The sequence below is a fragment of the Gastrolobium bilobum genome, unplaced genomic scaffold (genome assembly GCF_033153095.1).
Source record: "Gastrolobium bilobum isolate Gb01-03AN ecotype WA unplaced genomic scaffold, APGP_CSIRO_Gbil_v1 utg19275, whole genome shotgun sequence".
In the NCBI taxonomy this organism is placed as follows: Eukaryota; Viridiplantae; Streptophyta; class Magnoliopsida; order Fabales; family Fabaceae; genus Gastrolobium; species Gastrolobium bilobum.
This window is the reverse complement of record NW_026896117.1, coordinates 38230-53426: the sequence shown is the minus strand read 5'-3', so window position 1 is coordinate 53426 and position 15197 is coordinate 38230. Positions and strand designations below refer to the sequence as shown.

General features: G+C 35.0%; 1 protein-coding gene across 1 annotated transcript; it reads right to left on the bottom strand.

The window, feature by feature from the left end:
- Positions 1–642: 642 nt before the first annotated feature.
- Positions 643–7588, bottom strand: LOC133297868 (methylenetetrahydrofolate reductase (NADH) 2-like). The gene is made up of 12 exons (XM_061497092.1): positions 7457–7588; positions 6628–7080; positions 5295–5355; positions 5096–5178; positions 4588–4761; positions 4039–4212; positions 3826–3926; positions 3614–3725; positions 2532–2612; positions 2269–2446; positions 1403–1737; positions 643–1132 (listed from the first exon to the last, which is right to left on the bottom strand). The coding sequence occupies exons 2-12, from the start codon at positions 7033–7035 to the stop codon at positions 1049–1051; spliced, it is 1791 nt and encodes a 596-aa protein (XP_061353076.1). The 5' UTR covers positions 7036–7080; positions 7457–7588; the 3' UTR covers positions 643–1048.
- Between the last annotated feature and the right edge of the window lie 7609 nt (positions 7589–15197).

The window sequence follows — 15197 nt, the reverse complement described above, 5'->3', positions numbered from 1 at the left end:
TTTTTTTTGCATTCACAAGAACTTGAACCCAAGATCTTGCTTGAACGGAAAACATCTTAAATCTTTCTACTAACAAACATTCTCAAATGCCCTAATAAGATGTTCCTATCTAAGTAAAATAATACAATTTTAAATAAAATAAAATAAAATACAAAAATAATAATAAATAATCCCCAGTCAAAAATCTTAATTGCAAAGTTATAAGCCCTAAATAAACAACAAAATTAATATCACTTTAATAATATAGCTTCTAAAATTAATATGCAAAGGTTGAAGTCCCAAGTAGTATAGTATAGCAATCTCTCACGTCCTTATGCATACAATAAGCCCTCACGTTAAAAGCGTTTCGTAGGGACACTGAAGTGCTTGTGCTAAAAAATTTGATGTTTAAATATAAATTTAATCTTTACATTTCAGAAGCACATAGCGCTTAAAGTCTGGACTGACAGTCAACCTGGTGCGAATGAAATACTGAAGTTGCTTGTATTGATGCCATTTGATAAGTTTCAACTTTCAACCCATATAGCCATATCTTGTATGATCTGTTCCTAAATTTTTAGATAGGATTAATAAAAATTTCTAATTCGCTGAAGTGAGGTGATCATATAATTAGTAATAGCAATATATTTGATATTTCTCTTCAAGACAGGACGAGGTTTGAGAGAAAGAAATAATGAGAAAAAAGAGGCCCTGCTAGCTTGAAGGTTAGGCCTTCATCTTAGCAAACACAAGACACGAGATTTCAATCTTCTACTTCTACTTTCACTCTTACATATATTTAGAAATATAAATTGAGTCTCCTACAACCATCAAATTCAGAGGAATGAGCAACTTGTCTAACGTACAGGTGACTTCATGAAACGACATAATACTCCTGTAACTCCGAAGAATGATAGTGATATAGTCCAGACAATTCAATTGTCACTCCAACTTAGAACCATCTATGTAATTTGAATCATCATGTTGAGAAAAAAATAAAAGAAAGGAAAAAGGTTGACAAGCAACAGAACTGGCAGAGTTCAAAACACTAATATATGCAGAAGCTCGTTCAGAAATCTGCAAACACAGCAAAAAGATCGCCGCTAACGTAGTCATTGTCGACCAAGCTGACCAAGAAGTAGCTTCCCCCCACCTGTGACACAAATAGAATTATCAAAGCTCTAAGCATCCAAGGCCAAAGATATATAATTAGGGACAAGATGCTTTAAGCATTACACACAATCTTAGTCGTTGATTTCACTTATATCTAATGGCTAACTTATTAGTCATGTGAGGTATTAGATGCAAGTGGAATCAACGGCTGATATTGGGTATAAGAAGACGGTGTTTATAAGAAGACAAAGTATTTCTGTTTATAAGATGGTGTTCAAGGTTTTATGGGTGCGTAGGTTTATATACCAACCTCTTCAACCAATTTCCTGGATGCATCACCCTCGGGGTACAAGGATGCCCATCCTCTTGACCAAATTTCAAATGCCTCATCCTTCCATACATGGAAGCTGACAGGATCTACGATGGTTGGTTGTATTATCTCCTTAGCTGGGAAGACCCCCCATGTCACAGCATTCACATCAGTTTGGCCCACATTAGATTTCCAACTCCCTTCTTTATTCACAGCCATATAGGTTAGAGATGATCGACCCTTGCATTTTTCAACAAGTGCATCCAGCTTTTCCTTAGAGCAGAAGAACTCCACATATGCCTTCTGATAAACATACCCACCAGGTCCACCCCAGCCTACCATATATCAAAACAAAAGATTTAGTGTATCTCATATCCACCAATATGGATAAGAAACCAATACCTCAATCATAATTGCAATGGACATTATCATCTATGTTGTTTTCAGTATTTTTCATTTTACATTAAAGTGAAGGCAAAATGAAGTGGTGGTATAGCCACATCTCACTTAAGACTCCTGATTAAAAAATTGAAACAAAACCCTTCCCCTCTTAAAGAGTTATATATGGCCAACAGAAATTTGGTAATTTAAGAATAGTCTCTTTCTTGATCAGCTTAAAAATAGTGTAGGCAATAACAATTTGAATTGATCTGCAAGACACCATACCAATGATATGTCTGTTCAAAAGGCCAAGCATCACTTTTAATGTAATGTAACTTTTACCAACAGAAAACATGGGGAAAAAAAGGAACTATAAAGAGAAATTACAAATTACCCACTTGTGGTTGTATACCAAATTGTAATGCTCTAATCCTACATTCAGAAAAAATCATGCAAGGATACAAATCAACAACTTTTACACCCACCTACAGTAGGAGAATCTGACTTTTCCCCATTGACCGCCGGCTGGCTATTGATGGTGAGGAAGCCCTTCATGTTGATCTTCTCCAGCTGCTCATTTATGATCTTTGTCTCTGGCTGAAGACCATCTAGTTCTGACCAAGGATTGCTTTTCAACTTTCCAAGGCAATACATTTTAAATCTCTGACATGTAACAATGAGCACAAATTTAGTTGAAGTTGAAGTGTTGGTGAGAACACTAGCAATATTACAAGTACAGTAACTCTACCTCATAAATATCTTCAATACTTTTCAAGGGAACAGCCCATTCTTCAATAAGCTTCTTGTCCCGTGCACGTGGCCGCATGAACTGCAAGAAAAATGAATTGCATGGCACGTGATCAATTATAGCAGCAGCAGAACTATAAAACTTATCAATTTCGAAAAGCTAAAATGTAGTGTGTTAGGAACCCTAATTTAGGAAAATAGGTTAAACGGAAAAATGAAGGGCCCAAAGAGCCATATGGGCCAGTTTCAGTTAGTTAGATCATTAGGATTATAAATAGGGTTGAGGGAATACATGTAAGGTAGTTAGACAGTTAGTAAGAGAGGCAAGGCCATAGACTAGGATTTCTCTAGAGGTTGGGATAGTTATCATTATAATTTTCTACCTCACTAATCAGGAAACTCGTTTGTTCTCTGAGGGAGGAATTATCAATAAGGATACAATATTTGATTCCCATTTCCAATTCGAATTTATCAATAAAGATTCAAACCCAATTCTAGAGGCAATTTCTATCGGTGTTTCATGTCCTTATTTTCTTTTCCTTTTATTTTATGCCATTCACAAAGTTATTAGTCTTCGCATATCTCCTTCCTTCCAATATTCTATTCCTTTTTCCAAAATTAAGGGTTTATACATCTTCCTGATCACACTTGACATAGTCTGCCAGCCAAACCCATGTTTTTCATTGTCAGACACCCAACAGCCTTCATATTAACCTATTCATTGTACGAGAAAACAGAGTTGATGCTTCTTAAAGGATACATGCTTCCTATAAGATTAATTGCTACAATATTTTCTACATTTGGATTCGATAATTAGCAGTTTCAGTTTCTACAAATTGCTCAACCTGCAATGGAATCATATCTGGCTGAATCATGAGTGGCATCCTTTATACAATAAAATAGATTAAAACAAATGTCCCAAATCAAGGAAAGCATATTGCAACCAGGTAATCCAAATAACTTGTATCACTTAATTTTTAATCTTGCCTATACTGTTAACTGTGTAAAGAATTTTATACCACCAATGAAAGAAAATAAAAGACAAACACCCACTAATTAAAATCACTAAGTGATTATTTGCACCTGATAATCACTTAATCCGCCATATGATGGATTACCGGAATCACCCCAACGCCCATGTGGGTATTGGTCCCATCCTATGGTCCTTGATATGTAGCTTTTTGGACGATTTGCCCTATGATAGTTGGATAAAGAGAGTAAGAAATACTTCAAACAAACACAAACAGCCCTCTTATATTTTGGAACAAGAAATAGCAATTGCAACAGTAACATACCAAAAGATTGGACGAACATCTTCTTTAATGCGGAAAACATTTGTAGGGCGTCTCCAAGGTAAGGACCTAGAAATTTTGGACTCTTCGATTAAGCCAAGATTCTGCCAGCAATAACATTAATAGCAACTTTCAATTAAGTGAAGTCATAAGAAAAATAATATTAAAAATATGCATATAACAAGCCAGAAAATCTCGTGAAACAGGAGAGCCAACCATCAGTATTCCTAATGCTGATTTCTCCATATTTAGCGTATAAATATGCAATGTCTTGATTCCATGAGCTAAAATCTTTTTGCACATTTCAGTTCCCAGGTGAATTCCATAAGACTTTACAGCTTCTTCATTGTCCTTGATAGGCTCTAAAGCAGCAATAATTTCAGCAGGTATCTAGATTATTTCATTTAAAAATGAAACATTATATTAGAGCCCATGACAGTTGACTAATATAACAAATTGGTAAAAAGTAAACATATAATAGACATTAGTTTGAGAACTTTCATTCACAAACTTATGTCAACTTTCGAGAACTGAATGGAAATGGTCTTCAGTTTTATAAACTTGCCAAAATCTGATTATTATTAATATTTTCAAGCTCGAAAAGGCAGAACTGATATTTTTTTTCCAGCATGCATGTAGACAGAGACATCAATGTTTAACATCCAAGTGACTTTTATGCCTTCTTGAGACACCCCAAGTTCCTTGAGATTATTAGACATTTAAAATATTTAATACGAGAAGGTCTACACAACAATTTTTGCTTACCTTTGTTTTACAAAAACCAGTCATGCGGAAAAAGCCCTTGTAATTATTAATGGGCATAATTCCAGGCACAATAGGACAAGTTATTCCGATTTGGCGACAGTCATTCACAAATTTGAGGAAAATATCCGTATCATAAAATAACTGGGTGACAATCAGATCTGCGCCAGCGTCAACCTATAAAAAGAACATAAACTCAGAATCGGAGGACAAATTAAAGGAAGAAAGATGAACAACAAATTCCCAGCAACATCCCCCTTGCCTTCCGTTCACCTCCGCCTGTTTACTTTTCATTTTTTTATTTTTTATTTTTTATTTTTTAAAGAGAACAAGAAGAAGAAAAGCCATGTTTATCAATGAATGCAGCATTTCTCATTAAGCTTTTTCTTTTCCTACTTGTTCAAGAATGCTAGTCACAGATTAAAAGAATTCTCTATCCTGTATTCTAGAACTGATAATGAATAAAACTTTTAAGGCACAATATGGGTGGATTCTAATTTAGCGACAAGACCTTGCTCTTCAGGTAAGCAAGATCATTTTGATAACCTTCCACTGGAGCCAATCCATCACTTCCTATGACATCTGGATGTGCCTCTGAAGAGAAACAAAATAGATTTTTAAGAGCAAATGATAGTGGCAAGAAGGGGCAGAAAAGCACATGATAGAAAATGATAACAAAGTTGAAAATGATGAAATGAAAGGCAAGAAACCTGGATAACCAGCAATTGTAATGCCAAAGTAGTCACCATATTGGTCTCTGATATGTTTCACCTGCAAAAACATCAGCATACACAAAATCAAGACACGAGACCACACAAGTGGCCTAACAAGATCAACAGCTAGTATCAAATTATTTATGAAACTAAGCTTTAGGTTTTATCATCAGTAAGAATGCAATATAATGTTCCATAACTTATCAGAAAATGTTGTTTACACTTTTGAAAGTTTGGTTTTAAAAAGGCATTCATTCTTTGCATCTTCAGGTTTTTCATAATTCTCCTATGTTGGCAGCAGTAATCATTTGAAAATTCCCCCAATGCAACTAAAAATATCTCCTCAATAAGAGGAAAATAGCATATCCTTTTTAGAAGTAAATTGGCAAAACACATCAGATTGTTACGAATAGACTATCAAACAGGGACCAGCCAGCTGTTTGGAAGGTATTTCAAAGGAGGAATAAACTGAATGCATAGAATTAGGAGATTTAGCAACTGCAGTTCAGTTAGTGACACGTGGACAGTTAGAAAGGTATGTCAGCTAGTTAGTGGGTTACAAGTTTAATCTAGAAGTCTGGTGTAGGATATAAAAGGGTGGCTAGTCAATGTAGAGAGGATTTGATCATTTTATATCTAGACCGGGACATTGCCGAGAGTTTCCTCTTGTACACTTTCTGAATTCAATAACACAGAAACATCATTCACATTTCAGAATCTTTCCCCTACTTGACCCCATTTCTCTGTTCTTCTTGATTTGTCCGTGAAGTTAGTCCCTCACAAATTTTAAAGTCGCATCACAGACATTAAATATTTATAATAGAGTATGTCTGTTAACAATTGAAAAGCTTTTCTAATCAAAGGTTTTCATGAAAGATATTATCTAAGAAAACAGCTGAACAAAAATATATTTATCAAAGTCATGTCATTCATTCTCCACAAAAACAAATGGAGTCCTAGAACTATAGACTTGTTCAATTCCAATTTTTCTTGTATTTATAAATAATGAACCAAAGAGTTGGCAGAGGGAAAAATAGAGCATGAGATAACGCATGATATCATATAGAAATTGTCATGCTAGCAACTAATTCTATAGACAAATTATTCATTTATTCATATCAGAGAGGTAGGTTATCCACACAACCTTTTTTCCTTACAACCACTTCTTTACCTTAGATCAAAATCAACTTAACGATTATAACTAATGGCTTCCATTCACTGTCATTTTATAACCGTTAATTTGATTTTTTGATTCAACGATAAAGAAAATAGATGTCAGAGGTTGTAAGTATAACCTCCCTGCAAAACAGGAGGACTAGAGAAGGTGTACCAGGTCGCGGGCGCAGGCAAAGCCACCTTCGGTCTGAACAAATTTGTCCTGACCATGTGGGGGATCGCCTCGAAGAGCAAGCACATTCTGTAACCCATTAGACTTGATAGTCTGAAGAGCATGGTCAATCTTCTCAACAGGCATGTTTGTGCAAGTGAGGTGCATCATGGTTTCAACACACACAATATTCTGCATCTTGTTTGCAATTTCCAATGTTAGATCAGCCGTTGATCCTCCAGCACCCCAAGTGATATCACAAAATGAAGGATTATGAGCCACCATGCGGTCCATCCTCTCAAATAGATTATCCACACCATCTTCAGTCTTTGGTGGGAAAAACTCGAATGAGAACACCACTCTATTCGGATCAGCCGCTGCAGCAGCTCGTATTTTCTCTATCACCTTCATTTCTTATTATTTTTACACTTTTTCTCTTTTGTTTTTTTAAAAATCCTGAAGCCAATAACCAACAAAAACAGTTTATCAGCTAGATCCAACAATTAACTAACTCAAATTCATGTCAATTTCAGTTCAAACATGAAGGTTAATATAATATATATATATCATAAGCGAAATATAAAGTGCCTGAAGGTAGTAGATCTCAGCCCAAAAACAGTTATAAGCAAATCCGCGAAGAATTACTCAGAAATTTGGAGAGTTGTAGGTTATAGATCAGAATTATGAACAATTTTATTTTAAGTGTAAATAAATGCTAACATTAAATACGGATTCAAATACGGAAAACGAAGATCCAAGACTTTGAAAGGACTATAAGAACAATAATGAGGTTTGAATGAACGAAAGAGAGCGACATAAGGAAACGTCATACCTTTTGGACACAAGTTGTGAGGTAGGGAGAGAGAGGGCTAAGCGCGCAATGGAAGCAGCGGTATTCTGGTTATTTATAGGTACAAATGTTAAGCCAAGTTAGATCTGAGAGGATGGGTGGTTGGTGGCTACCAGTTCCCATTTCCATTATTCAAATTTTTCTATACATTCAGTTTAACAGATGTTATATTCAAGGAACGGACACTTGTAAAAATAGGAAGAGTCGGATCCGACACGCTTCGACACGACGACAGCTCCGACACGGTGTCGGACATGCGGTTGACTTTTTTCGACACGTTGACCATTCCGACACTCGAATTTGACCGTGTCGGACACGGTCAAATGGCATTTTCGTAATTTTTTTTAATTTTTTTTTAAAAAAATTATATTTTTTTTAAAAGTTAAAATATATTAATAAAGCTTCCACCTGATCATATCAATTTTATCTTTTTGTCTTTTTTCCCCTTAAGTAGATAAGAGATCATCTCAGCATCATTGTTGTCAATTTCTATCACGCTCTTGTTGTATCTTCTTCTCTCTGATCTCTCTCTAATATGATTTGATCTCTCTATCTGATATTATATCCCTCTCTCATCCCAGTTCTTATTTTTTTTATTAAAGCTTCCATCTTTATAACGTGTTGATAGGTATTATTAATTTAGTTTCATTTTTTTTAAATTATTAAATATTAAATGAAATATACACTATATAAATTAAAAATATTATTTAATATTAAAACGTGTCCCAACGTGTCGAAATCCATAATTTTTTAGGATTGACGTGTCGGAGTGTCGTGTCGTATCGTGTCACGTGTCGCGTGTCGTATCGGTGCTACATAGGTTATATTAAATTAATATTTTTGTTTTATTTAAAGAAGATTTTTACTCGAAATTTCTTAAGAATAGGATATTATAACAATTAATTAATGTTATTATTAATATTATTATCAATCAATTTTACCGTTAGATCGATTATGTTGATCCAATAGTTATATTTATTTTCATGTTTGTATGGTTATAATTTCCCATATTTAATGTGAAAGCATTAAATATGGGAAATCATAACCCTACAAAGATGAAAATAAATATAAAGTATTAAATATGGAGAATCATAATTATACAAAGATAAAAATAAATATAACTGTTGGATCAACATAATCAATTTAACGATAAAATTAATTGGTAATAACACTAATTGGTTGTTAAAATATCCTTTCTCATTTCTTAATTAATATTAAGAGCATGTTTCGGACAATTTTGTTTTAATCTAAAAGCTATTTTTAATTTAAAAGTTTAAAAAATAAAGGTAAAAACTCTGTGATAATTTAATAAAGTTGTTATTGAGGAGGTGTTTGATATAGGAAAATCTATTAATATCTTAAAGGAGAACAAAAAAAAGATGACGTGTCAAGCTTTCCTTCAATTTTAACTTTGTGTTCACACTAAATGTTCATACTTGCATGCCATTTTTAAAAATAAATAAATATTTAGTTTTAAATAAATATAAATTCGAAATTAAATTGTTGGTTTTAGAATCAAATTAATGTCCCACTATCATTTCTACATTGAAATTGTAAAAATTTTAATTGGAAATTATTGAAAATTCAACTTCATATAAGCAGCAAAATTTATTAAAATTTGTTAATGGCAGACAACTGTATCAATGTCACACTACTTTCTACTTGTAGGCGACAAAATTTAATATAATTTGTTAGTGTTTTACTATAGACAGTATTCAAATTTGAAATTTAAACCTGAAGGTGAGAAAAGAGTTCATCATTAATATCCCACCACTTTCTGCATGGGTAATTGTTAGTCCTATTAATATCCCATTATTGGGCTTAAATATTAAAAAATAAAATTATTTCGTGTATAAATAGGATATGTGTTAGCGGATCTTTTCATTTGGTAATTAGCTTTTGTGCACATGTTTCTTCTCTTATTTGTCGGTTTATCTTCTTCATCTTCTCAAGTTGTTCTTCTATTATATGAACATGTAATATTTTTCTTTTTCTTTTTCTTTTTTGTAGCTCTGTTATAAAGCAAAGCTGACGAGATACTTTGGAATCACTAGGATATGTACTTCCTCAGAGGAAGGTATGACCAAGGTTGTCAAAAATGAGTTTTTACCTAAAAACAAAATGCGAATGTAAAAATGTAAAATCGTAATACAAAACGTAGATTTTAACTATATTCTAAAATTAAATTTTATATACATATTGCATATATATATATATATAATTAAGAAAAATAGGTCACCTGCCACCATACATATACATTTGCATGCAATCTTAGGGTGCATCAAATACAACTTTAAACTTATCAAATACTAATCCATTTATAAAATCAACAAACAAACAAATCGAATATCAATACAATACCAATTAGCACTATTTTCCAGCATTATGACATTGTCATTAAGGATATAATATCAATCCATCATCGAAGGCAACATTACTATCAAAATCCAATCCAATATCAATCAACAATATTTTCCAACATTATCGTCAAATACTAATCAAACAAAGGCAAACAACCTTAATATAGTCCAAAATACAAATATAATTTAAATCAAAATAGTCCCAATTAGTACCACTCATTATCCAACTATAATTTAAATAAGTATCACACTCTAAGCTAATAAATCATTCAAATCATTATCATCAAAGACATTATGTTCCACATGATCTTCAACTATATCACGACGTATAGGCATGTCATCTTCTCTTCCTCTTCCATCAACCTCATTGTCAAACTCAAAATCAAGAATCACCATATCATCTACAGAGGCACCAGCAACACCAATGTCATCCTTTCCTCCAACTTGAGCCAAGTCTTCATCAATTAGAGCATCCAATTCCAGATCTAAATTGTCTTCATCTAAACCTTCAACATTAGATGAAGTTCCTTTATTTTCCACAATCCATTCATCTTCGGATGAAACATCATGAATGTTATATTCAAAAAAAAATTCTAACTTGCTTCTTCTTGGCCAACTTTGAATTTGTCATCACAAACACAACATCATTCATTGTCTTTTGTTTCATGCGGTTTCTTCTTTTTGAGTGGACCTAAACAAAAACAAACCCAATTAATATACAACAATTAGGTTTGTAATTTTAAATATATGGCAAAGAAAATTTACATATTAAATAAAATTTACAACCTCAAAGGTACTCCTATTCCTCTCACAACCAAAGGAACTACATGTGAAGCTTAAGATATGCATTGCAAATGATTGGAGCTCTGGATGCTCAAACTCATATGATTCCCACCATTGTGTTAGAGATTTTGAATAAATGTCACCTCAGGCTAATTCACAACTATAACACCTTGTAACACCCCGTATATATCCGGTAGTGTTATCATTACATCGTATTAAGCGGTGCTTAATTAAAAATGCGGAATATTCTTTTTCTTTTCAATTACGACGTCATTATCAATTACCATCTTGATTACTTAATCAATTTTATAAAATATCGCCTGTATGTAAATTGCAATAAGACATCTACTGAAATACCTCAATATTTAAATAAAGTGTGTATCTAAATCACGACATTACATCTCGTAATCCGGACAATATCCTGATACATTATTACAACTCCCAAAAGACTCAAGACGAAACAATACTATGTGTCATGGACAAACCCCATGCTCACCAAATAACAGCGTAAACAACAAGTCTTAACATAAAACTCCATAAACATGAACTGAAGCTATAAGCATATAAGCAGCATGCAAATACAGCATCCAACATGTCAGCATATATAACAGCAAATCTAACTCAGCTCCGGCCTCCTGCCGCCTGAGGTCTCAACATTACCTGATCCTGAAATAAGCATTCCCCAAACGTGGGGTGAGATCTCTAAACAAGAAATCTCAGTAAGACAAGGGGTCCTCAAGGATCTTCCACCCCAAGCTCACTTACATGTGCAATATAAGTTCTAAAAGCATTTATATCATTATCAGTTCCAAAACTATGTAGTGCAACAGATATCTATGGCATGTGTGTTTATCACTATCTACTGGCCAGAGAAATGTAGGAATACGTCTATACCTGCATGTAGTACAAGGAACACCACTTGCACCTCACCCACAGCCTCACCATATTGTATGTTCTACATACTCAGGCTTACCGTATAGGTGGAACACCTCCATGCATATCAACAAGGCACTAACATACAATAGCTCAACAGCATTTCCAAAACATCAAAAGCATGTAACACAACATGCATATACCATACCCCCATGGGACATGGTGGAACCACAACATGGCTAAACCGAGGACACGAAAGCTTACCTTGCAAGCTAACTATCCAAGCCAAGAGTCCACACTAGCTCAAAGCCCGCAAACAGTACAATCATAATCTGTTTATACAGTAAGTAATCATCAATAACCATCTATCAAGGTTACATTAAGTGATTAAGGCTTTCCATCTCATTATAAGTCGTTTTATGCATTTTCTGCAGGAGGTATTCGAATACACCTCGATGAGTATTCGAATACTCCTCAATGAGTATTCGAATACTCCCTGTCTCCAGAAAGTATTCGATTACTTCCATTAAAGTATTCGAATACTCGCAAGTATCCGAATACTCCCCCCTCAGTATCCGAATACCTCAGTATCCGAATACCAAACCTTACTGTATTCAAATACTTTCCAGTATTCGAATATTTCTTCAAAGGTATCCGAATACTTCTCTTCCCAGAAAAGTATTCCAATACTCCTCCAAGGAGTATTCGATTACCATAAACAAGTATTCGAATACTACACGAAAAATATTTGAATACTTCTTCAACAGGATGCAGAAATTCGAGCCAACTTCTGCATAATCTCAAATTTAAAGGTCCAAAAGCGATTGAGAGTCCAATGAATCCCTAAACAGATATAACCCAACACGCTATGAACCCAGAAACACATTCCTTTACTCAAATGGTTAAAGTTCCTCTTTTTAGTTGATTAAACAAGCTTTAAACCTCAAAATGACAAAGAGTGTTCATGTTATACCTCCAAGGCATCAAAACTCCGAAAATGAGGCACACAAGGGACACTCTACACAGCACCAAGGTTCTGACTTGAGCAAGACACGAATAGGACTACCAAGCTTGATCCTTTAAGCCAAAAGGTAGCTTCTTGAAGCTCAAGAAACCAAGAACAAGCTCCACTCACACAAACTCAGCAAGAACAGCCCCAAAAACGCCCAATACAACTCAGAAATGCTTCACAACTCCCTCACACTGTTTACAAGCTTAGTGTTTACAACTCTAGGAAGAAAACTCTCAACAAAGGTGACTTCTTGGTCCCTTTTCATGAGAAAAGGCCAAGACTTCAAGGGGAGAAGAGAAGGCTGAAGGGAAGTCAGCAAAAGACTCACGTAGGCAGCCTCCAATATGGCCTAGGGTTTAATGTCATTAAGCATTTATAGGTCCACTTAAAATACAGCACAGTATTAACAATAATAGCTACGCTTAGCATTTTAATCCCAAACTTTGGAATCTGAATCTACTCATTTTTCCAAGAATAATCATATTTTTATTATATTTTTTCGAGCACCTTTCCGGTACGCGCTTTTCATAGCCAGTATCAGTTTCTGGCACCAGTTCTCATTATATTAACTTGAAACTCGTTTTACAAGTCCTATATAATATTCTAGTAATTATCATGCACTTTTCATAATTTTCCGGGATACTTTTTCGGTACGCATTTATACCGACTAGCAGAACCGGTATCTGCACTTTTCCTCCGAAAAGCGACTTTCAGCATTCTTAATCACTTACTATAATTATATAAGCCTTATAATAATTATTAGGGTCAATTATGGAATCATTTCCTATTTTTTTGCATAATTAATTAATTAAATTCCTTAATTAACGGTGCGAGTTTTTACATTCACCCCACCTTTTTAAGATTTTGTCCTCAAAATCAGAAACATACCTGTCTCGAAAATCGGGGTACTATCGGAGAAGCTCGTCCTCACGCTCCCAAGTACACTCCTCAGGAGTTCTTCCGGTCCATTGCACCTTGACCATTGGAATGATCTTGCTCCTCAGCTGCTTCTTGCCACGATCGAGAATCTTTAGTAGTCCGACGGGAGTCTTCAGGTTCTCCCGAACCTCCACATCATCAGGTTGCACCACGTTCGACGGATCTGCTATGTACTTCCGAAGCTGAGACACGTGAAACACGTCGTGGATGTTAGCCAAGTTCGGAGGCAAGGCAAACCGGTAGGCAACAGGTCCTACTCTACCAAAGATCTGGTATGGCCCAATATATCGCGGGCTCAGCTTCCTCACTCCGCGTGCCCGACCAACACCGGTGACAGGTGAAAGTCTCACAAACACGTGCTCACCCTCACTGAACTCCAGCGGACGATGCTTGAAATTATAGTAGCTCTCCTGCAGCGCCTCCCAGAATCGAGATGTGAACTTCGGGTCCCGATCACTTATGATACTCTCGGGCACCCCGTGAAGCCTCACAATCTCGCGAACATAAAGCTTGGCCAACTGCTCTATAGTGAAGCTCACCTTCACTGGAAGAAAATGGGCAGACTTCGTCATTCTGTCCACAATGACCCAGATAGAGTTTAGGCCACCAAGACCAGCTTAAATGATTGTTGGATACAGTTTTTTTGTATAGGGGTTCACTTTTTTGTTGTATAGGCAACAATGTTCATGACTGTATTTTTAGTACCCCCATTTTTTTGTATTTAAGACATTTAACTGAAGTATATGCTTTTTTTTGAATCACAATATGTCTATGTCTAGGAGTATTTTGAAGCAAAAAAAAATAACAGGGGAATAGTTTGAAGGATGGTTTAGAATGGTTTATGTGGACCATAAGTTCTAGCAGGCCTTAATTATGATGGAAGAGTTTTGAATTGTAACTGACTACAAGTTCCATTATGAATGACTACAAGTTCCTTTTTTATATCAGTTTTTTCTCTTTGCTGCAATCTGTATCTGTATGGTGATTTTTAAATTTGCGTATGAGTCTTTTTGATTCTGGCTACAATGCAGGTGGTCCATGTTTGGGTTTTGGTCGTTGCTGTTTGGACACATTTCAATGCAATATGTTCATGTCCAATTTTTGCTGCATTATGTCTCTGTACTGTCTGATATCTTTATTGACTACAAGTTTCTTTTGCTGCATTTTTTACTACAAGTTCCTTTGCTGAATTCAATTATGTACTGTCATTTGCTGCAATCTGGCTTATGCTGCAATCCAATGTGTCATGGATTAAAATGCAGGTTTTAAAATGCAACTTGTGTCCAATTTAGTCTAAACAGGTCATGTCCAAATTTTAACTGTCAGGGACCAAAACGTGCCCCGATAGCATTTTTCAAGGACCTATTTGGCCCTTGATACATAATTACAGGGACTAAGTTGGGGTCTAGTTTAAATCATTAGGTTCCAATATCCAGTTCTCAAATTCCCATTTGCAGCAACAAATTTGACATTTACTGTATTGAATCATGAAGTTAGCATTATACACATAAACACATTTTATAGCTCAAATAACAGAACTACATTGCATCTTCTCAACTTTATTCATCGCAGTTGTCAACAAGTCATTCAATTTCATTGAAGAAAAACTACATTTCGTACATAACATTTCATTGTTACAACACTTGCAATCATCACAACATTATTTCCTGCACATTCATACTCAGTTCTTGCTCACCAACATCTTGCACCTTCGACCTCCATTTCGTCAGGTTGTTCTACACCCAAAAGACGTAGT

Coding starts and splice junctions, on each gene's coding strand:
- LOC133297868 (XM_061497092.1), bottom strand. CDS start 7,035: ATGAAGGTGATAGAGAAAATACGAGCTGCTGCAGCGGCTGATCCGAAT. Junction 5,179..5,294: donor TACAATTGCTGGTTATCCAG/GTTTCTTGCCTT, acceptor GTTTCTCTTCAG/AGGCACATCCAGATGTCATA. Junction 4,213..4,587: donor CTGGTTTTTGTAAAACAAAG/GTAAGCAAAAAT, acceptor GAAATAATCTAG/ATACCTGCTGAAATTATTGC.